This window comes from Bos taurus, chromosome 27 (genome assembly GCF_002263795.3).
Source record: "Bos taurus isolate L1 Dominette 01449 registration number 42190680 breed Hereford chromosome 27, ARS-UCD2.0, whole genome shotgun sequence".
NCBI classification, from domain to species: Eukaryota; Metazoa; Chordata; class Mammalia; order Artiodactyla; family Bovidae; genus Bos; species Bos taurus.
In genome coordinates, this window is record NC_037354.1 from 19626640 (window position 1) to 19654626 (window position 27987).

The following is a 27987-nucleotide window of genomic DNA, read 5'->3' on the forward strand; positions in this document are numbered from 1 at the left end:
AACATGGATTTCTCTGGTAAACTTAACTTTCTCTTCCAACTTGTATCCTTACTTCTCTGCATCCTCCCGGCTTTTTTGGGGTCCCTCAGTGAGCTCTGTGAAGCAGTCCCCACGGGCATCTTCCCTGATTCCCCCTAAGGGTTGCCCCAGAGAATTAACTACTGTCCAGAAGGAAAGTTCTGATGATTGACAACCATCACCACTGACTGCTTGTCTGAGGAATTCCCTCATTTACCATCTGATCAAAGGACTGTGCCCTGTTAACTTGTGTCGTAGGTTACCTTGTATTCAAGGTTCACCTGAATTTCCATACTTAGGGGCAAGGAGTCAGGGAATCCACCCTGGTGGTGTACTCTCACAAGCTGTTCTTCCCTTATGTAGGATTTATCCTGGATAGAATTTTCACAGTGCATGTATCCTATGCCATGTAGGTGCTAGGATGTCACTCACTGATGGGGCATTATTCTGCCCTAGAAGGAAAGCCAGGTCAACACATGCCTATCATGGCAAACATCCGAAAGACTCAGGATGTGACTGCCATTTCCGTTGTTTGCCAGAGAGCCCTATAAGCACACTGCCCGCGTATTCCCCCTCAGTCATAGAGCGAACAATCGTTCCCTGTTCTCCCTCCAAACATACTCTGCAGCCAGAATTCTGTTTTGTATTGTAAGGTACGGCTTTCCTCTTACTTCCATAAAATATTTGATGCTACCAATATGTTTTTAACATATTAAGTTACTGATGGGTGAGTGAGAATGTTTTCAAATGTGGAATGCATTATATCATTTTTAAGACCAACGACTTTGAGATGGAAGCCAGCTTATCTTAACCCTTCTTTTTAGCTCTTTCTTTGAACCTGTAAAAGAAGGCCAATGTCTCTTGCCACTTGTTTAATTTCTAAATCTAATCAAAGATGTCTTTGTATGAAGAACATGAACCATGCAGTTGTGTTCAATTGATCAATCAGAGCCATATCCTGCTGTGTCTTTTCCAGAAAAACCCTCAGATCATGTATCTGGAGCAAGAGTTAGAAAGCCTGAAAGCCGTGCTAGAGATCAAGAATGAGAAGCTGCACCAACAGGATGTGAAGTTAATGAAGATGGAGAAACTGGTAAGTTTAGTGCAGAGCCTCACGGAGCGGGGTAACACCTGAGGCCTCTGAGCTAGATCTATGGGGTTGTCTTCGTGTCTAGAGATGTTTGGAAACATAGGAAAGGTAAAAGAGGTTACATTTTCTTTTCTATGTTAGCTTAAGGCTTATTCATGGCTGCCTTCTGCAACAGTTTTTTGTACCCCCCGCCCAAGGAACATGCAAATGGAGCAGTCAGTGTTTAGAAAAATAACAGCAAAGGTCATTCATATCCGTGGTCTGGGGATAGCCACCTGCATAAAAACAATGTTTAAATAATGTAAAAGTGGTTATTTAATATACCACCAGCTCAAGAGCTTTCTTATGCTCAAATCAGTTGGGTCCTTAATCCCCTCAGAGCAATTCAATCTTGCTAAATATCTCAATTCTCCATCTTGCTTCATGGGAATTAGACTGTGATAGAAGAATTGCACATTTATAAAATTAACCTGGTTGGATAAGTAGCCAGCACTATGAAAAACAGGAATAATGTTTATTTTGTGGCCTCCAGAATAGACAGCTGACGTCAGCGTGTGGGGAATCCAGGGCTTTGTGGGAGGTTGTCCCTTCTCCCCCTAACTGTAGGTGACTCAGTGTTGAGTAGGTGCCTCAGTCAAACCCAAACCAGCCCTGGACAATAGGGAGCATGGAAGGCACTCATTACTCATTGTTTTGTTTGTTTGTTTTGCTGTTTGGTTTTCTTCTAGAGACTATTACCTTTCATGGGAGGTAAGAGCTAACCCCCATGTGGATACATGGATGCTTTGAATTACCAGGAAAGTTTGCTTTTGTAAAGGAAAGAAGGAGCTCATGGTCTCTAATGGCCCCAACCTGGTATATACCAGCTTCCACCAGAGGGATAGGCCTCCCTGTTCCATCTGGTCTCCTGCTTGCCAGTGTGGCCGCCAGCACTGACTCAGATAATCCTGTTAATAGCTGGTTGTCCCTGTGCTGCCACATCAGAACTTTTCAAGCCCTCATGTGCAGTAAGATCAGACTCTGCTGTAAAATTACTCATCCGTCTTAATTTTCGTTGATCCACAAGTATTTCTGTCCCTTGCCATACCCAGGAAGTATTGGTCAGCTTGGCATGCTGTATATTGCAGAAGGAGGGGTTGATATGATGACAGATAAGCCCACTGTTACCTTATTTATTTGTAACCTCCAGGCCTTTGTCAAAAATTAGACACTTAGAAAGCAAAGAGGCTTTCTCCATTAAAACAAAAAAACTATCCCTGCTGATCATTAGCTCTGAGAACTGGTTTCCAGGGCTAGTTTCTGCTCCAGTAAAATGAGGAATTGGAAGAGATACTATTTTAAGGCCAATCACTCCCCAGTATTTAATTCCAGATTTTCCCACCTTGTGTTTTTATCTTGTATTCCTTTATACTTCCTAGAAATTCCAAGGCTCCCTCTATTTTACATGTTAGTCACATTTTGGTGATATTTCACCTGGTTGGCTTGTCCTAAGTTTTTTCTGGATAATAGATGTTGGTGGTGGGAATGTAAATTGGTACAGTCACTATGGAGAACAGTATGGAGGTTCCTTAAAAAACTAAAACTGCTATATGACCTCGCAATCCCACTCCTGGGCATATACCCTGAAAAAGTCACAATGCAAAAAGACATGTACCCCAGGGCTCATTGCAGCACTATTTACAACAGCAACCTAAATATCCATCAACAGAAGAATGGATAAAGAAGATGTGGTACATATATACAATGGAATAGTACCTCAACCATACAAAGGAATGAAATTGGGTCATTTGTAGAGATGCGGATGGACCTAGAGTCTGTCACACAGAGTGAAGTAGGTCAGAAAGAGAAAAACAAAGATCATGTATTAATGCATATATGCAGAATCTAGAAAAATGGTAATGAACTTACCTGCAGGGCAGGAATAGAGATACAGACGTAGAGAATTGACCTGTGGACACAGGAGGGGAGGGGAGGATGAACTGAGAGAGTAGCATTGCCATACGTACACTACCGTGTGTGAAACAGATCACTCATCGCAAAGCTGCATGGCACAGGGAGCTCAGTGTGGTGCCCAGCGATGACCCAGAGAGCTGGAGATCAGAGGGAGGCTCAGGAGGGAGGGGATATACGTATACAGAGAGCTGATTCACACTGCTGTACAGCAGAAGTTAACAACATTGTAAAGCAATTATACTCCAATTAAAAAAAAAAAGACAGCTTAGTCACAGGCACCAGTGACAAGGACTTAGCACGAAGTTGGACAGAGCTGTGATGTCTCCTCCAAGAGGGTAATGAAATCTTACCTTCAGAAAGTGAGCAGGAGTGTATTCAGCTCTTCATCATTAGCTGATTCAGTGTCTTCTGGGCTTTTCTCCTTTAATCTGGCAGATCAGTTTGCTTGCCTATTGTCCTTCCCAGGCTAAACTTTCAAGGAAAACAAACATGTCTTTAGTTTAGCTAAGGAGGGGTGCCTTTTGTCATGCATTTCTTTGTTTTGAGGCTCCACAGAGCTCTGGGGATTGCACTGAGTAGCCACTCAGAGGGACATGCTGGCGAGCCAGCAGGAAACCATGATTAAAGTCGTGTTAAACACTGCCACGAACTGAGTTTTCATCAAGTGTGGGATTTTTTTTTTTTCTTCCCAAATTGACCATAAGAAGCTGTAGTGTCTCTGATAAACGCTGGCTGCCAGGCTGCAGTTTTCTTTATCACCGTGAAACTGAAAGAGGCACAGCCTCCAAGGGCAGGGCACCAATTCTTGGGAATTCTAAAGCAGCGTGACCTTGAGCAAATCAGTAGCCCCTGGGTGTGTGTGTGTGTTCACATGCCCTGGCACACATTTGAAAAGTAATACCCGTGTGCTCTGTTTTGCTGCAGTAGGTTCTTCCTTGCAGTGCATCAGTGTAGAGATGTTCAACATACCATTCAGCTTTGCTGAATTAAGAGTAGCCGTTGACCTATATATGTTATCGTGTGTACAACAGCTGGTGGGAAGCTGCTTTATATAGCACAGGGAGCTCAGCTCAGTGCTCTGCGATGACCTAGAGGAGTGGGATGGGGGATCCAGGGGGAGGGGATATCTCTATACATACAGCTGATTGACTTCGTTGTGCAGCAGACACTAATACAACAGTGTAAAGCAATTATAGTCCAATAATAAATTTTTTAAATAAAAATACTGTTAACCTTGAAAAGAATTAAAAACTTTCCTAAATTAAATCTCTGTAGCCTACACTGATATCAGGAAGGTACCTCAAGGAATAAGGGGCCTTATGTAATTTTTAATGTATGAATGTTGACACTCTCATTTATGCCAAGGTGGACAGTAACACAGCGCTGGTGGACAGACTGAAGCGATTCCAGCAGGAGAATGAAGAACTGAAAGCTCGGATGGACAAGCACATGGCAATCTCGAGGTAACATGCCACTGTCCTGTTTGCCCCGAGCCCCTCCCTGCCTCACACGTGAACACTGAGTGTTCCTTTCTTAGCCCGGCCCACTCCTGTCCCCCCTGGACTGAAGCGAGTCGTTAAAGAGGTTCTGATTTCTGCCTGGGAAATGACTGCAGCCTGTGGCGCCTTCACTTACCCAAGGGGCCTGGACAAAAGTCTGAGTCCTCAGCGGGCATGCCTTCCCTTCCCAGGGAAACCTGGCTGATGGAAGTGGAGAATGCCCTCAGAGAAGGATCATCACAACAGCAAACAAACCCCAAGCAAGAAACAGCCCCCCTCCCCACCACGCCCCTACCACCTACGAGGGTCCTAAGACACACAGCCTGTCTGTGGGTGCGTTACTAGGTCTGCTATGAAATTGCCTCAACGTATAGCTTTTCCTTTGGCTCCAGCTCACACTTCCTGTTCCTCTGCCAGCCCAGCCTGTGTACAGCAATTGCTTTCATTCCAGAGATCATCTGGGGGCTCTCAAATTTAAACCAGTAAGAATTTTTTTTTCAGACTCTTAAAAAAAAAAACAAGACTCACATGATTTCTGGCTCCTTTCTGTCTGCCAGGCAACTTTCCACGGAGCAGGCGGTCCTGCAGGAGTCGCTGGAGAAGGAGTCCAAGGTCAACAAGCGCCTCTCCATGGAGAACGAGGAGCTGCTCTGGAAGCTCCACAACGGGAACCTGTGCAGCCCCAAGAGGTCCCCCACGTCCCCCGCCGCCCCCTTCCAGTCACCTCGGAACTCCGGCTCCTTCCCCAGCCCCAGCATCTCTCACCCAGATGACCTCCCTGGGAACCAGAGACAGACTGAAGGCATCTCTGCAGGACTGACCCTGCCCGCAACCGCGCACCACCCGCCCTAGAAGTGGGAAGCCACGGCCCGAACCGGCTCCTCCCACGTGAGACCGGACTCGGAGGAAGGCGTCCGACCCGGTCCAAAGATGCTATGGGAACGGATCTACACGGACACTGTCGCACAAAGCACTTACAGAACGGGAGAAACCTTGGTCATTGCCTTTTTCACCTATGGGTAAAGGGGAAAACTCTCAGGGGCCTGTTAAGATAAAGATTTATATAACCTTTGTAACCTTATATAACCTTTGTAATTTATATAACCTTCACCACAGACACCTTCTCGTGATTTTTCTTTTGGTCTGACTGGGGCTGTGTGGATGGAGCAGATGGACCCGAGTGTCGTGTGTTGGGCGCTGCCTCCCTTGGTGTGTGTTGAGTTGAGCATCTCTGGAGACGTGTTCGTCAAGCAGTTGTCAGTGTAGACATCTCTGCAGAAGCCATGGAAGGAAGAGCAATAGTTGCTGGAGTTAGGATTCTTTACTACCGGCCAGCTCAGCCCTCTGCCCTGGCGGGGAAGAGGGGCTGCAGCAACAGCTCTAATTTCCCCAGGCCTGTGCCTTCTCTGCATCCCTTTGAGTAACTTGATAAGCAGCCTTTCAGTGTTCAGCTGTGTCAGTTGAAACTAGCTAGATTTTTTTTTAACTTACCCATGTGAACGTGAAATACTACAATTCATTTTTTTCAGGCTATGAGCAAACACAGAACCCTAATTTTGCATAAAAAGAAAAGAAAGAAAAAAATCTGTATAAAGAAAGAGCAGTACCCATGGATTGCTCTCTGCCTTATTTTTAGCTTGATCTGAGCTATTCTCAGTGATTTCAACTGGCTTCTTCTCTCCCATCCCCATCCCCCCGCCCCTCTCTCCCCCATCCAGAGCCACAAAAGCAAACCTTCCACCTCCTTCCTGCTTTTCTCTAGGACAGGGAATATGCTTTGCCAAAGCCAGCTCATCTTCAAGGTACTGACCACTTTTCCAAATAAACCAGGGCCTGGTTCCAAAAGTACAAATTTGGGGACATCCCAGAGAGATTAAAGAACGAAAAAGGGTCAATAGCTGACAGAACTGGGAAAGACAGGATTCGGTGCTTATGGATGACTAGGAGCACCTTGCTAATAGAGCAGGCTGCGGAGACAATGCTAAATTTTCACATACCTTTGAAGAATCCTCCCGTCCTGGGAAAGACAGCAGAATGGCCAGCCGGTGAGAGGAAAATGTGGCCTGTCCAGCTCATCTCCAAGTTGCATTCAGTCTCTTTTCAAAACATCACTTATTACCTCCCCAGTTCTAATATGTTGGGGGAAGTAGAAGGAAAAACTGTGGCTTTTTTCTCTCTCTCTCTGCATGTGTCAAGCTTGTGCTATCAGTATTTACTAATCAGCGTAGCTGACATTCAGTGGCTTTACAAATAACCCCTATAGTAAGAACAGGTTCAGGCCACTAGAGGCGGATCTTTGAGTTGTCACTTACACACACACTACAAAGCAGTGCTCAAATTTCTCCAAGCCAGGCTTCAACAGTACGTGAACTGAGAATTGGCAGATGTTCAAGCTGGACTTAGAAAAAGCACAGGAACCAGAGATCAAATTGCCAACATCTGGTGGATCATAGAAAAAGGAAGAGAATTCCAGAAAAACATCTACTTCTGCTTCATTGACTACACTAAAGCCTTCAACTTTGTGGATCACAACAAACTATGGAAAATTCTTCAAGAGATGGGAATACCTGACTACCTTACCTGCCTCCTAAGAAATCTGTATGCAGGTCAAGAAGCAACAGTTAGAAGTGGACATCAAACAACAGACTGGTTCCAAATCGGGAAAGGAGTATGTCAAGGCTGTATATTGTCACCGTGCTTATTTAACTTATATGCAGAGTACATCATGAGAAATGCCAAGCTGGAGGAAGCACAAGCTGGAATCAAGATTGCCAGGAGAAATATCAATAACCTCAGGTATGCAGATGACACCACTCTTATGGCAGAAAGCAAAGAGGAACTAATGAGCCTCTTGACGAACATGAAAGAGGAGAGTGAAAAAGTTGGCTTAAAACTCAACATTCAAAAAGATCATGGCATCTGGTCCCATTACTTCATGGCGAATAGATGGGGAAACAGTGACTTTATTTTGGGGGCTCCAAAATCACTTCAGATGGTGACTGCAACCGTGAAATTAAAAGATGCTTGCTCCTTGGAAGGAAAGCTAGCCCCAACCTAGATAGCGTATTCAAAAGCAGAGCCATTACTTTGCCTACAAAGGTCCGTCTAGTCAAGGCTATGGTTTTTCTAGTAGTAGATGTATGGATGTGAGAGTTGGACTATAAAGAAAGCTGAGTGCCAAAGAATTGATGCTTTTGAAATTTGGTGTTGGAGAAGACTCTTGAAAGTCCCTTGGACTGCAAGGAAATCCAACCAGTCAATCCTAAAGGAAATCGGTCCTGAATATTCTTTGGAAGGACTGGTGCTGAAGCTGAAGCTCCAGTACTTTGGCCACCTGAACCGAAGAACTGACTCACTGGAAAAGACCCTGATGCTGGGAAAGATTGAAGGCAGGAGGAGCAGGGGATGGCAGAGGATGAGATGGTTGGATGGCATCACCGACTCAATGGACATGAGTCTGAGCAAGCTCTGGGAGTTGGTGATAGGGAAGCCTGGCGTGCTTCAGTCCATGGGGTCGCACAGAGTCAGACACAACTGAGCAACTGAACTGACAAAGTGGACTGATATTCATGATGCACTGTTTGTTTTACTAGTGATTGTGTCTACAGTCTTTTATCTCTGACACTTGACTATGTACGTAACCTTTCATGTTCATTTCTGATAAATGGGAACGCAGGTTCACTGCCACCTCCTGGAATCTCTCTCTGCTCACTTTCCAAGCTGTCCTCAACGTCATTAGCCAAAGTGGGGTTTGCCATCCATTCCCTGCATGTTGTAAATCTCATGCTGTTCCCTGTGTCCTCCATGCCATTTAGGTTCTGGTAATCGTTCTGACACAGTTAATATAAAACGTCTTCAGAGAATAGGAGACGATGAGAGAGGAAACAAAACAGAACTTTAACATTATCTTGAAAACAAATGTTACCACTTAGGATGCAAAATGTTGGCACATCATAAAAATACGAGTGTGGAAACAACCATAGTTGTGCTCAGTTTGGAGTGATGGAAAGTATTTGATTTTAATCAAATAAATAATGCTGGAATATTCAATATAAGGGTTGCATCCTCTGACATAGTTCACTCTCCAAAGTGTTATCTAGTTTGAACCATAGTTTCCTAGGAATTTCCACTGCAACCACAAAATTGGACATGAGCTGAAATGTAGCTCCCAGAGCTAGACCTCAAGATTTTCTAAATTCCAAGCTATGGGTATTTGAGAAATAATAAACTTTTACTGGTCTTAACAATAATTTCTGCTGTATAACATAAGAAAATTGGAACAGCTACAGTCTACATATTTTGAAGGTGGTAAAAATAAGCCTAAAACAAGTGGAATCGTCTTCAACCTGTGCATCTATTTTATATTGAAAGTTAAACATTTAAAAACACATGCTGGGCTTCCTTGATGGTCCAGTAGTTAAGAATCCACCTTGCAATGCAAGGGACACTGTTTCGATACCTGTTTGGGGAAGATCCCACATGCCGCAGAGCAACTAAGCCTGTGCACAACTGCTGGGCCAGCTCTCTAGAGCCTGTGAGCTGCAAGTACTGAAGCCCACGCGCCTAGAGCCTGTGCTCCGCAGTGAGAGAGAGAAACCACCGCAACAAGAAGTCAGTGCAGTGCAACGAACAACAGCCCCTGCTCCCGACAACTAGAGAAGGCCCACGTGCGGCAACGAAGACCCAGGACAACCTATATAAATAATCTTTAAAAAAAATGCTGTTGTTCTTACTAAATGTCGAATCTAGAACTAGTAATTCTGAGTGCAGCAGTTTAAAAAAAAAAAGTTTAGATAATATTTTTTTATACTTCATATCATACAATAGCTCATGTATAGTTGAACTATATATATAAAATCACTACATTTTTAGATTCTCTCATAGCATGGTTATGATACCAAAGGGAATATTAGGTATTGACTCACACATTGCTGCCAATGAGTGCTTCTGGATGTACTTCAAACCGACTTAAACAACGAGCACTTAGCCCATTTTTTTTTTTTACTTTTTACAAAAACTTGCTCCTTTAATAGAAAATGATTATATAAAGTTGTTTACATATATGCCTTCTGAGTAGAAACCCTAGAAATGCATATACGTAGGTCAGCAGTCAGAATACATGCTTTCTGCTAGTAGAGTTAACACTTCTATAATTAGACCGATGACTTCCTTTTAGTTTGGAGGTCTGGGTCTGACTCACAAGGCAGGGCCTGGGGTTTGGCCCTGGCAAAGACAAAGAACCTCGGAGCTGGCTGTGGACACCAGTGGGCTTTCCGTCAGTTCATTTATACTTCATCTTCCAAGTCAGGAAGACTCCACAGTGGTGGCTACTGTGGTCTGTCCTTGGAGATTCTGAGCGGTGCAAATGTAATAACCTGCGTCAATGGTCTCAAAATCTTCGATGCTCAGGACACTCTGGGAGATCCTTGTGGTGTGCCCAAGTCCTCTGTGGATCAGCCGCCAGGAGTCCTGAATCGTCACGGGCCTTTCATCCTGTTGAACAACACCCACAGGGACTGGAGCACAAACCACACGCTGCTCTCACCAGCTCCCATTCATCTGACACTGCTGAGTATCCCTTTCAAAGCGTAAAAGACATGCTCCTACAGGACTATTTGGTATGCGCAGCTCATGGGAGCTCTGACACTGCCTAGTCAGTCTAGGCTGCATTTTTTTTCCAAGCAGGGCCTTGAATTTCATTATGCTGTTTGGCTCTCTCTTCCTGCCCTTTTCTTCAAGTTTCTACTTAATATAAATTTTACTCTTTTGGAACTTCAAGAATGTGGGGCTGGTATTAGGCATAAAGATACAGATAAATTTTTCCACCGCTCTGCTGTTGACACTGCTCACGTTCACCCCTTGGTACAGTGGTTCTTATTCGCAGAACTAAGAAGCCCGAAGCACTCACCTTGTAAATGAATATGAGCTCGCAACTGTTCAGATTTGGGGGAGGGAGACACGATTAGTCCAATGTGCCCTAGGACTGCAGTGGGCGGAAAGCTGTGCCCGGGATGGATAATATTATACCCGAGGTGACTTCACTCCCTATTTCTAGAAAGTGAGATGGTCACTTCTGAGATGCTTCCTCCAACTTCGGTGATAAGTAGTGTCTTCTGAATTAGTTTAACACAATTGTAATATTTACAGTATTACTGAATTAATACCCTTTCTGCTAATAATTAGCAATGTAAAGAAACCAAAAAACCTCTCATGCAAGCTATTAATGTTTTCTAAATGGGACAACACTTTAGATACAAGTACCTAGCACTGGGAAAGCACTATTCTCCAGGGAGAGTTATTTCCCACCAATCACAGCCCTTCGACCAGAAGCGTATTGGCTGCCAAGTACATCTTAGGATGCCAGATCCAGATCTTTTCTGGCAACAAGGGGATCGTTCCATGTTGGTAGCGAGGCTGTCTATTTTAGTGAGCAGACGAGGCCCATGGCTGCATGTGCTGGAGCTGCGTTTATGGCAAGTCTGTTTTAAGATAACCTCGGCCTCATGGCACCTTTTCCAAGGCCTGGGTTTACATGCTGACCTGGTGGGTGTCTGCTCAGAGTTCTCTGCCCCGGGGACCAACTTTTACATGGCAAAGGCTAAAGGACTCCAGAAGGAAGGTAGATTGGCCTCCAACTAACCCAAAGTTAAGATTGCAAATTGAGGTTGGGGTTGAAGAAAGGAGGCCCCCTCCTTTCCTGTTCATGCCCTTGTCCCCTTCCTTCGGGTTCATGAAGAAAAGAGGGTACATTGACTAAATTACCTAATGGAACTCAGTCACTTTTTCCTGTTCTTTAAAAAAAAAGCCATTTATTGGCTTGGCCAAAAAGTTCCTTTGGGTTTTTCTATAACAGGAAAAAACCTGAATGAACATTTTGGGCAACCCAATATAAACATAATTGAAACATTTTAGCAGCAAACCAGCAAGTTCTGGCCCTAGCAGGGCTCCACACGTCTCTCATGCGTCTTAAGTGACCGTCCTCCTCACTGACTGGGGGTGAACAGGGAACTAGACACTAGAGCAGCTGGCCGAGGCCGGGCCACGCTCACCTTCTGCCCTGGGTAGGTCCACCTGAATTCCACCTCCACGTCTGGCTCCCCCAGGACTGTGCAGAGGACGCTCACATCATCCCCGCCCTTCACCTTGTTCGAGGATGCCAAGATGGTCGTTGACGGAGGGCCCCTGGGAACTGGAAGTGAGCAGAGGACAGCGATGTGAGATGCCATCCATGGACAAGGGTGGCAGACACAAACCGACAGACGTGTTCTCTTCTCTGGGCAGATATGGGACATCCCTGCCTTTCTTCAGCTGCCCAACTAGCATCCAACCTGCTCTGTCCACTACTTGGGGCTTTATGACACCTCTTCTCTGTCTACCTTGGTGGTCCAGAATGGGGTGGACATCCAGAGACCCCCAGATATTCCACTTGTAATGAGACAAGCCCAGAAGATCTGCGAGGAGCTCATATGAGTGAAAAGGTGGAGAGAGAAGAAGGGGTTTGAGAGCAGAACAAGGGGAAGGAAGACAAGGCAGTCTGGAGGGAGGACCACCGACAGGGGAAGACAGACAGACAGGCATATGGCTCAGCAGCCTCAGGAGGAAGAGGAGCGAGTCAGAATCCACCAACAGGAGAAACGTTTGCAGGAAGAGCGTGCAGGATCTTGCCTTCACGGCATTGCAGAGACAACGTTCTTCATCAGGCTCAGTCCACTCGAGTAATTTTGAGGGCAGCATGGATCCAGGAACGTGCTGGGAGAAGAGGCTAAGGCAGGGAACCAGCCAGACATGGTCTCCAAGCCCTGGGACCTCCATTCCAGCAGAGGAGGTGCACCCTCAACAGGCCACTGTGTGGTGGGTTTAGAACCTGAGCTGTGGGAAGAACCGAAGGAGAGGCCCAGAGTGCTGCGGATGTTTGGACTAAAACCTGAAGGCCTTCAGGGAAAAAGGGAGGGGCCAGCATACAGGCCCCGAGGGGAGTAGAGGGGAACCCTCGGGAGGGCAGAGGCCAGCCTGCAAGACCATTCAAGCTACGTGGAAGATTTTGACTTTGGTTCTAGGAAAAGTTCGTTAGTTCAGAGGTTCATTGGTTCAGTGGTTCATTTAGCCCACAGAATGGTTTTAACTGGACCAATAATCAGTTACTGGGTGGAAGATGGAGAAAGTGTGGGCATGGAAGAGACCAGTTGGAAAGGTACTCATGTTAGACCAAGGAAGAAGTGATGATAGTTGAACTCTTTTTGCAGTAGGATGGACAGCAGAATTCAAGGGCTTTGATGGAATGAGTCAAAATGACTGGGAGGAGCTGGGAGTGTTTTCGGTTCCTGCACAGCGGAACTGCAGCGCCATCACTGGGATGAGGGCAACTGAAGAACCAGGCCTGGGAGGAAGGCCCAGAGCTCAGGAAAGGGCCCGTGAGGCACCTCAGTGCAGGTGTCAGAGAGACAGTTGGGTACACGAAGCTGGCGATCCAGGCCACATCCATTCCCCCGGGAGCGAATGTACACAAATGTGCAGCAGCGTGTGGCTATGGTCGAGACCACCCAGGAGGAGCAGGAGGACAGACAAAAAAGTGCCTGGGGGAACTCCAACATATAAAAGCTAGGAGAGGCAGCTCATTCTATGAGGCCACCATCACCCTGGTACCAAAACCAGACAAAGATATAACAAAAAAGGAAAAATACAGGCTGGTATTACTGATGAACAAAGACATAAAAATCCTCAACAAAATACTTGCAAACCAAATCCAAAAACACATTAAAAGGATCATACACTAGGATCAAGTGGGATTTATCCCAGGGATTCAAGGATTCTTCAATGAATGCAAATTAATGTGATAATCATATTAACAAACTAAATAAAAACCAAATGATCATCTCAATAGATGCAGAAAAAGCTTTTGACAAAATTCAATGCCCATTTATGATAAAAAACTGTCCAGAAAGTGGGCACGGGTAAGTATTATATTACCTCAACATAATAAAGGCCATATGTGACAAACCCACAACTAACATCATTCTCAGTGGTGAAAAACTGCAAGCATTTCCAATAAGGTCAGGAACAAGACAAGGGTGTTTGCTCGCACCACTGTTCTTCAGCATAGATTTGGAAGTCCTAGCCACAGCAGAGAAGAAAAAGAAATGAAACAAATCTAAACTGAAAGGAAGAAGAAGTAAAACTATCACTGTTTGCAGATGACAAGATACTAAACATCAAAACCCTAAAGACACTACCAGAAAACTACTAGAGCCCATCAATGAATTTAGTAAATTTGTAGAATTATAAAAATACACAGAAATCTATTGCTTTCCCATATACCAACAATGAGAGGTCAGAAATTAAGGAAACAATCCCATTTACCATCACATCAAAAAGAATAAAATACCTAGGAATAAACTTACCTAAGAACGCAAAAGACCTGTATTCAGAAAACTATAAGATGCTGAAAAGTGTGAAAGTGTTAGTGGCTTAGTCATGTCCAACTCTTTGCAATCCTATGGACTGTAGCCTGGCAAGCTCTTCTGAACTCCAGGCAAGAATACTGGAGTGGGTTGCCATGCCCTTCTCCAAGGGATCTTCCTGACCCAGGGACTGAACCCAGGTCTCCTGCATTGCAGGCAGATTCTTTACCATTTGAGCCATCAGGGAAGCCCCATAAGATGCTGATGAAATAAAAAATGACACATACAGAAAGTCAAAATGACTGTACTACCCAAAGAAATCTATGGATATAAACGCAATTTCTATCAAATTACCAAAGGCCTTTTTTACAAAGCCACAGTAATCAAAATAATATGATTCGGACACAAAAACAGAAATATAGATCAATGGAATAGGACATAAAATCCAGAGATAAACCCAAGTACCTACGGTCACCTAATCCATGACAAAGGAGGCAAGACTATGCAATGGAGAAGAGACTGTCTCTTCAGCAAGTAGTGAGGGAAAACTGGATTGCTACATGTAAAAGAATGAAATTATAACACCTCCTAACACCGTACACAAAAATAAGCTCAAAATGCATTAAAGACCTAAATGTGAGTCTGGATATTATAAAACTCTTAAGAGGAAAAATAGGCAGAACACTCTCTGACATAAATTACAGCAAGATCTTTTTTGATCCACCTCCTAGAATAATGAAAATAAAAACAAATATAAATAAATAGGGCCTAATTAAACCTAAAAACTTTCACAAAGGAAGCCATAAACACAATGAAAAAACCCACAAAATGGGACAAAATATTTGCAAACAAAATGACTGACAAAGGATTAATCTCCAAAACATACAATCTGCTCATGCAATGCCTTATTAAAATAACAAAGAACCCAATCAAAAATGGGCAGATCTGTATATGCATGTCTCCAAGAAGACATATAGATGGCCAAAAAGCACATGAAAAGATGTTCAACATCACTGTTTACCAGAGAAACGCAAATCAAAAGTACAATGTGGTATCACTTCACACCAGTCAGAATGGCCATCATCAAAAAATCTACAAACAAGAAATGCTGGAGAGGCTTTGGAGAAGGAACCCTCCTATCCTGCTGATGGGAATGTAAACAGTTACAACCATTATGGAGAACAGTAGGGATATTTCTTTAAAAAACTAAATATAGAACTACCAAATGATACAGCAATCCTACTTCTGGGCACATATCCAGAGAAAACCATAATTCAAAAAGATAAATGTACCCAGTTATTCATTGCAGCACTATTTACAATAGTCAAGATAATGAAAGCAACCGAAGTGTCATTGACAGAGGAATGGATAAAGAAGATGTGGAACATATATATACAATGGAATATTACTCAGCAGTAAAAAAGAATGATGCCATTGGCAGCGAAATGGATGGGCTTATAGCTTGTCATACCGAGTAAAGTCAGAGAAAGACAAATATATGATATCACTTATATGTGGCATCTAGAAAAACGTTTCAAGTGGGCTTATTTACAAAACAGAAATAGAGTCACAGATGTAAAAAAATAATCTATGGTTACTAGGGGGAAAAGGCAGGGGAGGGATAAATTGGGAGATTGGAATTGACATATACACAGTACTATATATAAAATAGATAACTAAAAAGGACCTACTGTATAGCACAGGGAACTCTACTCAATACTCTAATGCCCTATATGGAAAAAGAATCTATCTAAAAAAGACTGGACACATGGATACCTGTAACTGATTCACTCTGCTGTACACCTGAAACTAGCACAGCATTGTAAATCAACTATACTCTGATAAAAATTAAAAAAAGAAAAAACTTGCAAGAGGCAAAGAGCTGGCAAAGATAAGAGAATGCTGTGGCTGAAGAAGCAGGGGGAAATGGCACCAGGGAAGAGGGGGGTTTTATGTAGGCGAAGTAAAATCTAGAAGGACGAAGACAGAAAGTTGTCTGCTGAACTTAATGGCCTGGGAGGCCCTTCCGCCAAGGCTGCTTTGGCGGAGCTAAGGGAGAAGACTGAGGAGCCGGGTGGGAGGGAAGCACCCCGATGGGGGCCGGGGAGGGCTCTTTCAGGGAGCCTGGCTGTGATGGAGGAGAGAGATGGCTGCAGCGGAGGGTGGCGAAAGGAGGCTTGAGAGAGTTATTTGACAGCAGTGTTGGAAGCTGTGGCCTCATGAATAAGCCCCAGGGCTGAGACCCAGAGTCATGAAGGGACCCAAATTCTCAGAGAGCAGTCAGCTCTGGGGCCACCCATCCTATCGCAATGATGCCCGGGCGGGAACACGGCTGCAGAGCACTCTGCCTCACACGAGGACCATCAACCGGGCTCATGTCAGAGTGCTCCGAGCGAAAACAAGAGAGAGTCCCTCCTCTCCTCCCTCGCAGGGCTGGCGAGTGTGCCTTCTCTCCTGGAGGTCGGGGGAGACGCCCCTCACCCGCCGCCCCTGGCGCCAGCAGCCAGGATGGAGAGCGCGGGAGGATGCCGCGGGGATGTGGGCCTGCTGCTGATCACGCACGCGGAGCCTGGACCAGAGAGCGCGTTGGAAGAAGCTGAAGAGAAGGGAGTTGGGGCTGGGGGGATCATAGGCAATAAAGTATAACATTCTAGAAATGACAGCGCTGCAGAGGAGCCTTTAAGAACAACCATCTGTGCCTCCTGCTCTCCCGCCACCACTGGGGACAGCCATACCCGACACTGACCAGCCGGAAGGGGCTTGCGTCTCGCCCGGGAAGGGCTTACCCTCCGCGTAGAGCAGCTGGTACTTGACGGAGATCTGAGACTTGCCCCCCGCCTCTGCCTTGCAGTAGACCACCCCCTGGTGGCCGACGTGAGGCTGCAGATACACAAAGCCTCTCTTCAGGTCGTAAACGATGTCCGTTCCGTTGGCCGGGATCTCCTTGGCGGGAAACTCCCTGTGGAGGGTGACCTTGGCCGACAGGACGGTCACTCGGCAAGGAACCACAGCCTGCCTGTCCGGGTTCAGGTAGACGACATCAAAGTGACTGGGAGAAGGTACGAAGAGTTCACCTTTCTCTGCAAAGGCAAAGACGGGCTCATTTAGTCTGGAAAAACAGGGTGAGAACACTTAAAGTGATACTTACATATTCAGGGCACAAAGATGAGAGGGGATCGGCAGTGTACTTCAAACATGGAGTCCTTAGCAATTGAAAAGGCTATTTTAACACATTAAGGGCTTCCCTGGTAGCTCAGACGGTAAAGAATCTGCCTGCAATGCAGGAGAACTGGGTTCCATCTCTGGGTGGGGAGTCTCCCCTGGAGAAGGGAATGACAACCCACTCCAGTATTCTTGCCTGGAGAATCCCATGGACAGAAGAGCCTGGCAGGCTACCATCCGTGGGGTTGCAAAGAGTCAGACAGGACTAAGCAACTAAAACTTACTTTCACTTTCATTTTAATACATTACTGACCAGGGGATTTTTGCAGAAACTAATGCCTGTGGCCATTGATGTGGGTAACAAAAGACGTATTAATATGTCTCTGGTCAGTAAGTTGTTTAAAAAAATGAGTTTCCTTTTTTGGATGAAGGATATTACTGCTTGTGTTCTTGAAGGAAACAAAATCAGTATTAACTCAAGCCCAATTCAGGCCCACTGGTTTACCCCACTGAGGAAGCAGTGAAGGAGACTGGTTTCCTTGTGCTAAGAGCAGTTTTAACACCTAGGAACCATCTGCCGTGTCTCTAGAGAGGTCAGCCCCACAGCCCTTGCCCAGTAACTGGGAGGGACTTCCCCACTCAGCAGAGCCTCTGAGACGGGCCCAGTGTGGTGCTGGTGTCTTCACAGCCCAGAGGACCTCATTTCTGCCCAAGGTCAGTGGAAAGAGAATTAAGCAGGGACACACAAGGAGCCAGCTAGTGTCGGGTTCTGAGCTCTGTTTTGGCGGCCACTGGGCTGGGGACCTTCAACCTGTTTCTTACACTCTTACCTGCTTCCTGAGAAATCACCCTACATGTTCTTTAAGCTCTTCATGGTGGCATTTTTTTTTTTTTTTTTCTTTCATTTAAGGCATTTGGATCTACTGCCCTGAGCAGGGATTGAACCCAGGCTTGCTGCACTGGGAGCAAAGAGTCTTAGCCACTGGACCACCAGAGGAGTTCTAATGATGGCATTTTCATCTTAGAGAAATGAGAACTGGTTTCCCTGTACTTTGCTCAGCACAGTCAAGGGACTCTGAATTGTGGGGTGTGTGTTTTTTGTTTGGGGCATGAAACATTAAATACTTTGTTTTCTGGATCATTCCATGAGAGATTATAGTGCTTGCTAAGAGAAATCGTTGAACTGAATCACACCCCAACCTTTGTTAAATTGTCTCCTATGTTTTCCAACTGTATTTCTGAAAGTTATTCTTGGCTTGCTTCACTAGCCTTTGTGCCCTAGTTGTATGACTTTGTGTTTTACATTGAGAATAGAATTCCTGGACACAATAGCAAATGCCGTCATGGGCCAAGAGTTCTTTGCCTATAAGTATTATAATATTTTTAATAATACCAGCTTCTCTAACGTGGAATCATGGCTCAGGAAATCTCCACCTTTTGTAAGACTTTCCATCAGGCCAGGCAGTTTGCGCCACTTCACAATATGTTGCCTTCACAATATGACCAAGGCAAGGCTACCTTGGTCAACATCTTACCTAACACCCCTGTGTTCAAGTGGAGTAAGTCCATGTGGCCTTGTATGTGTCACTTCACCTCTCTGTGCTTCAGTATCCCTGTTTCTAAAGAGAAGAATCTGGAGCATTTGTATTAAAGATCTCTTTGTCAGTCAGTTCAGTTCAGTCGCTCAATCATGTCCAACTCTTTGAGACCCTATGGATTGTAGCACACCAGGCTTCCCTGTCCATCACCAACTCCTGGAGCTTGCTCAAACTCATGTCCATCGAGCCACTGATGCCATCCAACCATCTCATCCTCTGTCATCCCCTTCTCTTCCTGCCTTCAATCTTTCCCAGCATCAGGGTCTTTTCCAGTGAATCAGTTCTTTGCATCAGGTGGCCAAAGTATTAGAGCTTCAGCTTCAGCATCAGTCCTTCCAATGAATATTAAGAGTTGATTTCCTTTAGGATTGACTGGTTTGATCTCCTTGCAGTCCAAGGGGCTCTCAAGAGTCTTCTCCAGCACCACAGTTCAAAAACATCAGTTCTTCAGCACTCAGCTTTCTTTATAGTCCAACTCTCACATCCATACATGACTACTGGAAAAACCATAGATTTGACTATACAGACCTTTAAAGCCAAAGTAACGTTTCTGCTTTTCAATATGCTATCTAGGTTGGTCATAACTTTTCTTCCAAGGAGTAAGCATCTTTTAATTTCACGGCTGCAGTCACCATCTGCTGTGATTTTGGAGCCCAAGAAAGTAAAGATATCTTTTTAGCAAATATTTAAGGAAGGTGTGATTGTCAGATTCAGAAAGAACTTTTGTTTTAAGGTTTTGTATAGAAATCTGACCACTTCATGGATCACAGCCTTGTCATGCAAAGGGGTTTGTGTAACTCAATGAAGCTATAAGCCATGCCATGTAGGGCCACCCAAAATGGACAGGTCATGGTGGAGAGTTCTGACAAAATGTGGTGCACTGGAGCAGGGAGTGGTAAACCACTCCAGTATACTTGCCATGAGAACCCCATGAACTGTATAAAAAGGCAAAAAGATCTGACACTGAAAGGTGAGCCCTCCCAGGTCAGAAGGTGTCCAGTAGTCTACTGGGAAGAGTGAAGGACAATTACTAATAGCTCCAGAAAGAATGAAGCATCTGGGCCAAAGCGGAAACAACACTCAGTTGTGGATGTGTCTGGTGATGAAAGTAAAATCCGATGCTGTAAGAACAGTATTGCATAGGAACCTGGAATGTTAGGACCATAAATCCAGGTAAATTGGACATGGTCAAGCAGGAAATGGCAAGAGTGAACATCGACATCTTAGAAATCAGTGAACTAAAATGGATGGGAATGGGTGAATTTAATTCAGATGACCATTATCTCTGCTACTGTGGACAAGAATCCCATAGAAGAAATGGAGTAGCCCTCACAATCAATACAAGAGTCCAAAATTCAGTACTTAGGTTCATCCTCAAAAAACAACAGAATGATTTCAGTTCATTTTCAAGGTAAACCATTCAACATCACAGTAATCCAAGTCTATACCCCAATCACTGATGCTGAAGAAGCTGAAGTTGATAAGTTCTGTGATGACCTAGAAGACCTTCTGGAACGAACACCAAAAAAAGAGATGTCCAGTTTATCATAGGGGACTGGAATGCAAAAGTAGGAAGTCAAGAGATACCTGGAGTAACAGGCAAGTTTGGCCTTGGAGTGCAAAATGAAGCAGGGCAAAGGCTAACAGAATTCTGCCAAGAGAATGCACTTGTCATAGCAAACACCCTTTTTTAACAACACAAAAAACAACTTTACACATGGACATCACCAAATAGTCAATCCTGAAATCAGACTGATTACATTCTTTGCTGCCAAAGATGGAAAAGCTCTATACAGTCAGCAAAAACAAGACCGGGAGCTGACTGTGGCTCAGATCATCAGCTCCTCATAGCAAAATTCAGGCTTAAACTGAAGAAAGTGGGGAAAACCACTAGGCCAGTCAGGTATGACTTAAATCCCCTATGAATATACAGTGGTGGTGATGAATAGATTCAAGGGATTAGATCTAGTAAACACAGTGCCTGAAGAACTATGAATAGAGTTGGAATATTGTACAGGAGGCAGCGAACAAAACCATCCCAAAGAAAAAGAAATGCAAGAAGGCAAAGTGGTTGTCTGAGGAAGCTTTATAAATAGTTGAGCAAAGAAGAGAAGTGAAAAGCAAGGGAGGATAGGAAAGGTATACACCAATAAATGCAGAGTTCCAGAGAGTAGCAAGAAGAGATAAGATGACCTTCTTCAATGAACAGTGCAAAGAAACAGAGGAAAACAGCAGAAGGGGAAAGACTAGAGATCTCCTCAAGAAAACTGGTAATATCAAAAGAATATTTCATCTAAAGATGGGCATAATAAAGGACAGAAATGGTAAATACCTAAAAGAAGCAGAAGAGATCAAGAAGAGATGGCAAGAATACCTAGAAGAACTACACAAAAAAGATCTTAATGACCCAGTTAACCATGATGGTGTGGCCACTCACCCAGAGCCAGACATTGTGCCATGTGAAGTCAAGCAGGCCTTAGGAAGCACTGCTGCCAGTAAAGTTAGTGGAGGTGATGGAATTCCAGCAGAGCTATGTAAAATCCTACAAGATGGTGCTATTAAAATGCTGCACTCAATCTGTCAGCAAATTTAGAGAACCAGCAGTGGCCACCAGACTGGAAAAGGTCAATCCTCATCCCAATTTCCAAGAAGGGTAGTACTAAAGAATGTTCAAACCACCAGACAATTGCACTCATCTCCCATGCTAGTAAGGATGTGCTCAAAATCCTTCAAACTAGACTTCAGCATTATGTGAACTGAGAACTTCCAGATGTTCATGCTGGTTTTGGAAAAGGCAGAGGAACCAGAGATCAAACTGCCAACATCTGTTGGATCATAGAGAAAGCAAGAGAATTCCAGAAAAACATCTACCTCTGTTTCGTTGACTATGTTAACATCTTTGACTGTGTGGATCATAACTGTGGAAAATTCTTAAAGACATGGGAATACCAGACCACCTTACCTGCCTCCTGAGAAACCTGTATACAGGTCAAGAGCAAACAATTAGAACTGGACATGGAGCAACAAACTGGTTCCAAATTAGGAAAGGAGTCCATCAAGGCTGCATATTGTTACCCTGCTTATTTAACTTATATGCAGAGTACATCATGAGAAATGCCAGACTGGATGAAGCACAAGCTGGAATCAAGATTGTGGAGAGAAATATCAGTAATCTCATATACACAGAAAACACCACCCTTATGGCAGAAAGTGAAGAGGAACTGAAGAGCCTCTTGATGAGGATGAAGAAAGAGAATGAAAAAGCTGGTTTAAAACTCAATATTAAAATAACTAAGATCATGGCAAACAAAAGAGGAAAAGTAGAAGCAGTGACAGATTTCCTCTTCTTGGTCTCTAAAATCACTGAAGATGGTGACTGTAGCCATGAAATTAGAAGACAATTGCTTTTTGGCAAGAAAGCTATGACAAACTTAGACAGCGTGTTAAAAAGAAAAGACATCGCTTTCCTGAAAAAGGTCCATATAGTCAAAGCTATGGTTTTTCCAGTAGTCATGTATGGATGTGAGAGTTGGACCATAAAGAAAACTGAGCACTGAAGAATTGATGCTTTTGAACCATGGTGCTGGAGAAGACTCTTGAGAGTACCCTGGACTGCAAGGAGATCCAACCAGTCCATCCTAAAGGAAATCAGTCCTGAATATTCATTGCTGAAGCTGAAACTCCAATATTTTGGCCACCTGATACAAAGAACTGACTCATTGGAAAAGACCCTGATGCTGGGAACGACTGAAGGCAGGAGGAGAAGGGGACGGCAGAGGATGAGATGGTTGGATAGCATCACCAAATCAATGGACATGAACTTAGTCAAACTCCAGGAGATGATGAGGGATAGGGAAGCCTGGAGTGCTGCAGTCAGTGGGGTCTCAAGGAGTCAGGCAAGACTTGGCAACTGAACAACAACAGGAATGTGAACCAGTGTGCAGACCCAGTAGAATAAGCAAACAATTTGAATTTCAGAACAAAAGTGAGGCCTTACTTCCTATACTGTAATCCATGTTTTGAAAGAAGGAACCACACCAGTTGCTTTAACCAATAGAAAAATAAAATGTATTTGCCAAGTGAATGGAGTAAGCAAGGCTGCAGGAAGAATATATGAATGAGTAAGCAAATTATTATCTATAAATTAAATCTGTCCAATTTGCGCTTATTCATTCCTGGACATTTATTGAGCATATACATATTTTTATTAATTCAACTGAATTGCTGTAACTTGATAAATTACAAAAATTTAATGTCTTTTAAAGTAAAAAAAAAAAAATCTGCCATTAGTAGAATCCATGTACCCAAAAAAAAGTGTGTTCAAGTTTATATTTAAAATTATGGATCACAAATGCCTCTACAAATATGCTTGGTATCTACTCAAGTGGATGACATACATTGCTTTAAAAAAATAAAACACATGGAAACAAGATTTTTTTTAAATTAGTTAATAGGCAATAAACTAAAATCCAAATTATAACAAACTCCACACTTGGTAAAATGCTGGTTCATATGGTTTTACCACATGTGTAAACTGGAGCCCATGCCTCTTACTATGAGGAAGCCCTACTGCTGGTAATGTTTCCCTCCACTCCCCTGCCTTGATCTGGGAGGTGGTTACATGATCTGGGAGGTGGTTACATGATCTCGGAGGTGGTTAACTTGAGGATCAGTCACTGAGCTGTGACTGAGTTGTGATTTGTGTATTTCCCACAGCATAAGTCATACTTCAATACAAAGTTAGAGCAGGGGAGAAGAAAAAGTCTCTGAGAGCCTCCTGGATGAAGATTGAATACAAATATAACTTGTTCAGTTCAGTTCAGTCGCTCAGTCGTGTCTGACTCTTCGAGACCCCATGAATCGCAGCACGCCAGGCCTCCCTGTCCATCACCAACTCCCGGAGTTCACTCAGACTCACGTCCATCGAGTCAGTGATGCCATCCAGCCATCTCATCCTCTGTCGTCCCCTTCTCCTCCTGCCCCCAATCCCTCCCAGCATCAGAGTCTTTTCCAATGAGTCAACTCTTTGCATGAGGTGGCCAAGGTACTGGAGTTTCAGCTTTAGCATCATTCCTTCCAAAAAAATCCCAGGGCTGATGTCCTTCAGAATGGACTGGTTGGATCTCCTTGCAGTCCAAGGGACTCTCAAGAGTCTTCTCCAACACCACAGTTCAAAAGCATCAATTCTTCGGTGCTCAGCCTTCTTCACAGTCCAACTCTCACATCCATACATGACCACAGGAAAAACCATAGCCTTGACTAGACGGACCTTTGTTGGCCAAGTAATGTCTCTGCTTTTGAATATGCTATCTAGGTTGGTCATAACTTTCCTTCCAAGGAGTAAGCGTCTTTTAATTTCATAGCTGCAGTCACCATCTGCAGTGATTTTGGAGCCCCAAAAAATGAAGTCTGACACTGTTTCCCCATCTATTTCCCATGAAGTGATGGGACCAGATGCCATGATCTTCGTTTTCTGAATGTTGAGCTTTAAGCCAACTTTTTCACTCTCCTCTTTCACTTTCATCAAGAGGCTCTTTAGTTCCTCTTCACTTTCTGCCATAAGGGTGGTGTCATCTGCATATCTGAGGTTATTGATATTTCTCCTGGCAATCTTGATTCCAGCTTGTGCTTCTTCTAGTCCAGCGTTTCTCATGATGTACTCTGCATAGAAGTTAAATAAGCAGGGTGACAATATACAGCCTTGACGTACTCCTTTTCCTATTTGGAACCAGTCTGTTGTTCCATGTCCAGTTCTAACTGTTGCTTCCTGACCTGCATACAGATTTCTCAAGAGACAGGTCAGGTGGTCTGGTATTCCCATCTCTTTCAGAATTTTCCAGTTTATTGTGATCCACACAGTCAGAGGCTTTGGCATAGTCAATAAGGCAGAAATAGATGTTTTTCTGGAACTCTCTTGCTTTTTCCATGATCCAGCGGATGGCCATTTGATCTCTGGTTCCTCTGCCTTTTCTAAAACCAGCTTGAACATCAGGAAGTTCACGGTTCACATATTGCTGAAGCCTTGTAGCAGTTGCTTAATCAAAAATTGCACAAATTAACAGTCAAAAGCAGCTTCACAGTGTTTATAATCAAACTCTAGGAAACACACATGCAAAATGGATGCCAGACATTTCTCTGTGTGGGTGGTGGGGAAGCACATGTTCTGAGAGACTCCAGAGCCAAGAGCCTCCATAACAGCCCATCTTGGTTCTCTAATGCTTGAAAAGACAAATTGCTAAACCCTATCCTGAAAATTCAACTGGACTCTCAGTGTTGAGGAATAAGAAAACAATACAATCCATTCAGTCACAGCTCTGATGCAGGTTTTTTTGAAAGTTGAAATGTTGATTTTTCAGCCTTCCTGTGACACCCAAAAGGGCTTCCATAAATTAAGAAAGAGGATCCACCTCCAGAACTTAGAGAACCTATTACCCAATGAGACTTTCTTTCTGCTCAAAGTTAGCTCTTCAGTTCAAAAATCTCAGTTTTAATAACCATTATTTGGGGAAGACACAATAGTGCTAATCACAACAAAGAATTTTCATTCTGCAATTTGAAACATGGTATCAGTCCTTGTCCAGAATAACAGGTCCCATGAGCCTTAATTAATCTCCTTTCCACTGCCGCTTCCTAGTGTGGTACCATTCTATGGGCACGTGGTACCATTCTGTGGGCATGTGGTACCATTCTATGGGCATGTGGTACCATTCTATGGGCATGTGGGCACTTCTGGGTGGTGCAATCCAGAATGAGGCTCAGAAGCAATGGCCGTGAACAGCTGTCAGCAATTCTGACGATGCCAGTTATGCTAGCTTATGTGTGTCTGTCAATCTTTCCATCACCTTGTCTTAAAAGTAGGTTAAGGGACTTCCCTGCTGGTCCAGTGGCTAGGACTCCACGGTCCTAACGCAGGGGGCCCAGGTTCAATCCCTGGTCAGGGAACTAGATCCCACATGCTGCAACTAACAATTTACTCACTGCAACTAAGACACAGCACAGTAGTCAATCACTCTACAAGTCAATTGATTGATCAATCAATCAATGGGTTAAGGCAGTAAGAACACTGGATCCTGGACCAGAAAAAAGGGATATGACTCTTTACTCTGCCACTTGAAGTCAAGTCACCTCGCCCTGTTGTATCTTAGCATCAGCATTATTATTTCTAGTGTGCAGAGTTGCTCAGTTATGTCCCACTCTTTGCAACCCTATGGACTGTAGCCCGCCAGGCGCCTCTGTCCATGGGATTTTCCAGGCAAGAATACTAGGGTGGGTTTCCTTTCCCTCCTCCAGAGGATCTTCCCAACCCAGGGGTCAAACCTACATCTCCTGTGTCTCCTGTACCGCAGGCAGATTCTTAACCCACTGAGCCATCAGGGAAGCTTCCCTGATTATTTCTAAAAAAGAGATAATTAGCTTCTGCTAATTTCCTCAGAGCTTTGTGGAAATTAAATGAGATGCACGTGTCTCCAGAATCACAGAGCACTCTGCTGATGTATCTGCTCGCCAGAGAGGAGCTCTTTGGGCAGGATGGGAGAATGTGTGAGATTTTGCTGAAGTGTTCATTAAAGGTCAGAGCCTATGGTTATCTGAACTGTAGATCTGAGTCACGGGAAATCTACAGGTACAACAGATGGATTCAGGAGGTAGACAAACCTCATTACAAAGCCTACTCAGACACTAAGGAGGCCTCCTGGCTTCACCTGAAACGCCTCAGACAGCAGAAGCACCAGGGCATGGCATTTGAAAGATTCCAGAAAGCTGTCCCTGACCTCTGAGCCTTGTTGGAGAACATCTTCCCCAAATTTTAGAATATAGAGAGCTCAGCAGCAGAAAAGGCTGGCAAGCCACTCTGCAGTGCCTGCTTCTCCAAGTGCAAGTTCTGCCTGGGAAACCTGGCCCTGGCCCTGCAGGGGAGGAGAGGCCCCTGACCGGCAGTTTCAAGGGCTGACACGGGCACAGGTGTCAGGGTTGGAGCCACTGCAGCCTGTGGAACGCTGTCCCAAACCTCAGCTCGTGGTACTCACAAGGACAAACTCAAGGAGACCGTTAGCCAGGCATTCTCTGACAGTGGCAGTTCCAGAAAGGAGGTCACCAGAGATTGTGAGAGCACAGGGACTGGACGTGTACAGCCACACCACGCAACAGAGCTCTCTGTGCCGATGGCTCTTCTGTCTCCACTGTCCAGGAGGGTAGACACTGGCCACAGGTGCCAATGAAGCACTTGAAACATGGCAGCTGTCACTGAGAAGCTGAATTTTTAACTTTGTTTAATTTAAAAAAATTTTAAAAATATATTTGTATAGCCTTGGCATGGGAGAGAATTTTTTTTTTTTTTTGGTAGTGCCTCATGGCATGTGGGACCTTAGTTCCCTGACCAGGGGTTGAACCTGCATTCAAAGCACAGAGTCTTAACCACTGGGCTGCCAGAGAAGTCTCGACCTTGTTTAATTTTAACTAATCCCCAACGACATTTGAATAGTCACACACGCCTCAACTTCAAACCCATAGTCTCAAATCCACACCCATACCATCTTCTTTCTCTTGACATCAGTCAGTTCAGTCACTCAGTCATGCCCGACTCTTTGCGACCCCATGGGCTGCAGCACGCCAGGCTCCCGTGTCCATCACCATCTCCTGGAGTTTGCTCAAACTCATGTCCATTGAGGCGGTGATGCCACCCAGCCATCTTGTCCTCTGTCGTCCCCTTCTCCTCCGCCTTCGATCTTCCCCCTGACGTAGCAGATCAGTTACTAAGTTTTACGCGTGTGTGCTTAGTTGCTCAGTCACGTCCGACTCTCTGTGACCCCATGGACTGTTTCCCGCCAGACTCCTCTGGCCGTGGGGATTCTCCAGCAAGAATACTGGAGTGAGTTGCCATTTCCTTCTCCAGGGGATCTTCCCAATCCAGGGATAGAACCTGCATCTCTTAAACCTCCTGAATTGGCAGGCAGATTCTTTACCACTAGTACCACCACATGTCTGCTGGCTGCCGTACTGGACAACGCAGGTACAGACTCTGGGACCACACAGTTCTGGGTGCAAATCCTGGTCCAGCCACTTCTTACCATCTGACCTGAAGGACTTACTTAATCTCCCTCAACCTCAACTTTCTCACTGAAAAAAGTACATAGTAGTAATTACCCTGAAGAGGTATTGCAAGACTTACATGAAATAATTGATGTAAAGCCTGAGCTTTTCAGAGTCTGGGAAATAGGGAGTGTTCTCATTGTCCTTATCTGATAATCAGCATACAGAGGGAACCTTTAATA

General features: G+C 44.5%; 2 protein-coding genes across 9 annotated transcripts in view; one reads left to right on the forward strand and one right to left on the reverse strand.

The window, feature by feature from the left end:
• MTUS1 (microtubule associated scaffold protein 1) overlaps nt 1–5677 on the forward strand; it is a 186478-nt gene extending 180801 nt beyond the window's left edge. For 7 of the 8 annotated variants that reach the window (XM_059882221.1, XM_015460846.3, XM_005225980.5 and 4 more), the window contains 3 exons: nt 995–1111; nt 4427–4524; nt 5118–5677. In XM_059882221.1, the coding sequence (XP_059738204.1) occupies nt 995–1111; nt 4427–4524; nt 5118–5412 (510 nt within the window). In that variant the 3' untranslated portion in view covers nt 5413–5677. The remainder of the gene's footprint in view (nt 1–994; nt 1112–4426; nt 4525–5117) is intronic. The other variant, NM_001075692.2, reaches the window with a different exon arrangement.
• A 3886-nt stretch (nt 5678–9563) lies between these two features.
• The window catches only part of PDGFRL (platelet derived growth factor receptor like), a 73627-nt gene continuing 55203 nt past the window's right edge, over nt 9564–27987 (reverse strand). The window contains 3 exon segments of the mRNA NM_001035301.1: nt 9564–10053; nt 11610–11749; nt 16745–17038. Coding sequence (NP_001030378.1) covers nt 9865–10053; nt 11610–11749; nt 16745–17038 — 623 coding nt within the window. The 3' untranslated portion in view covers nt 9564–9864.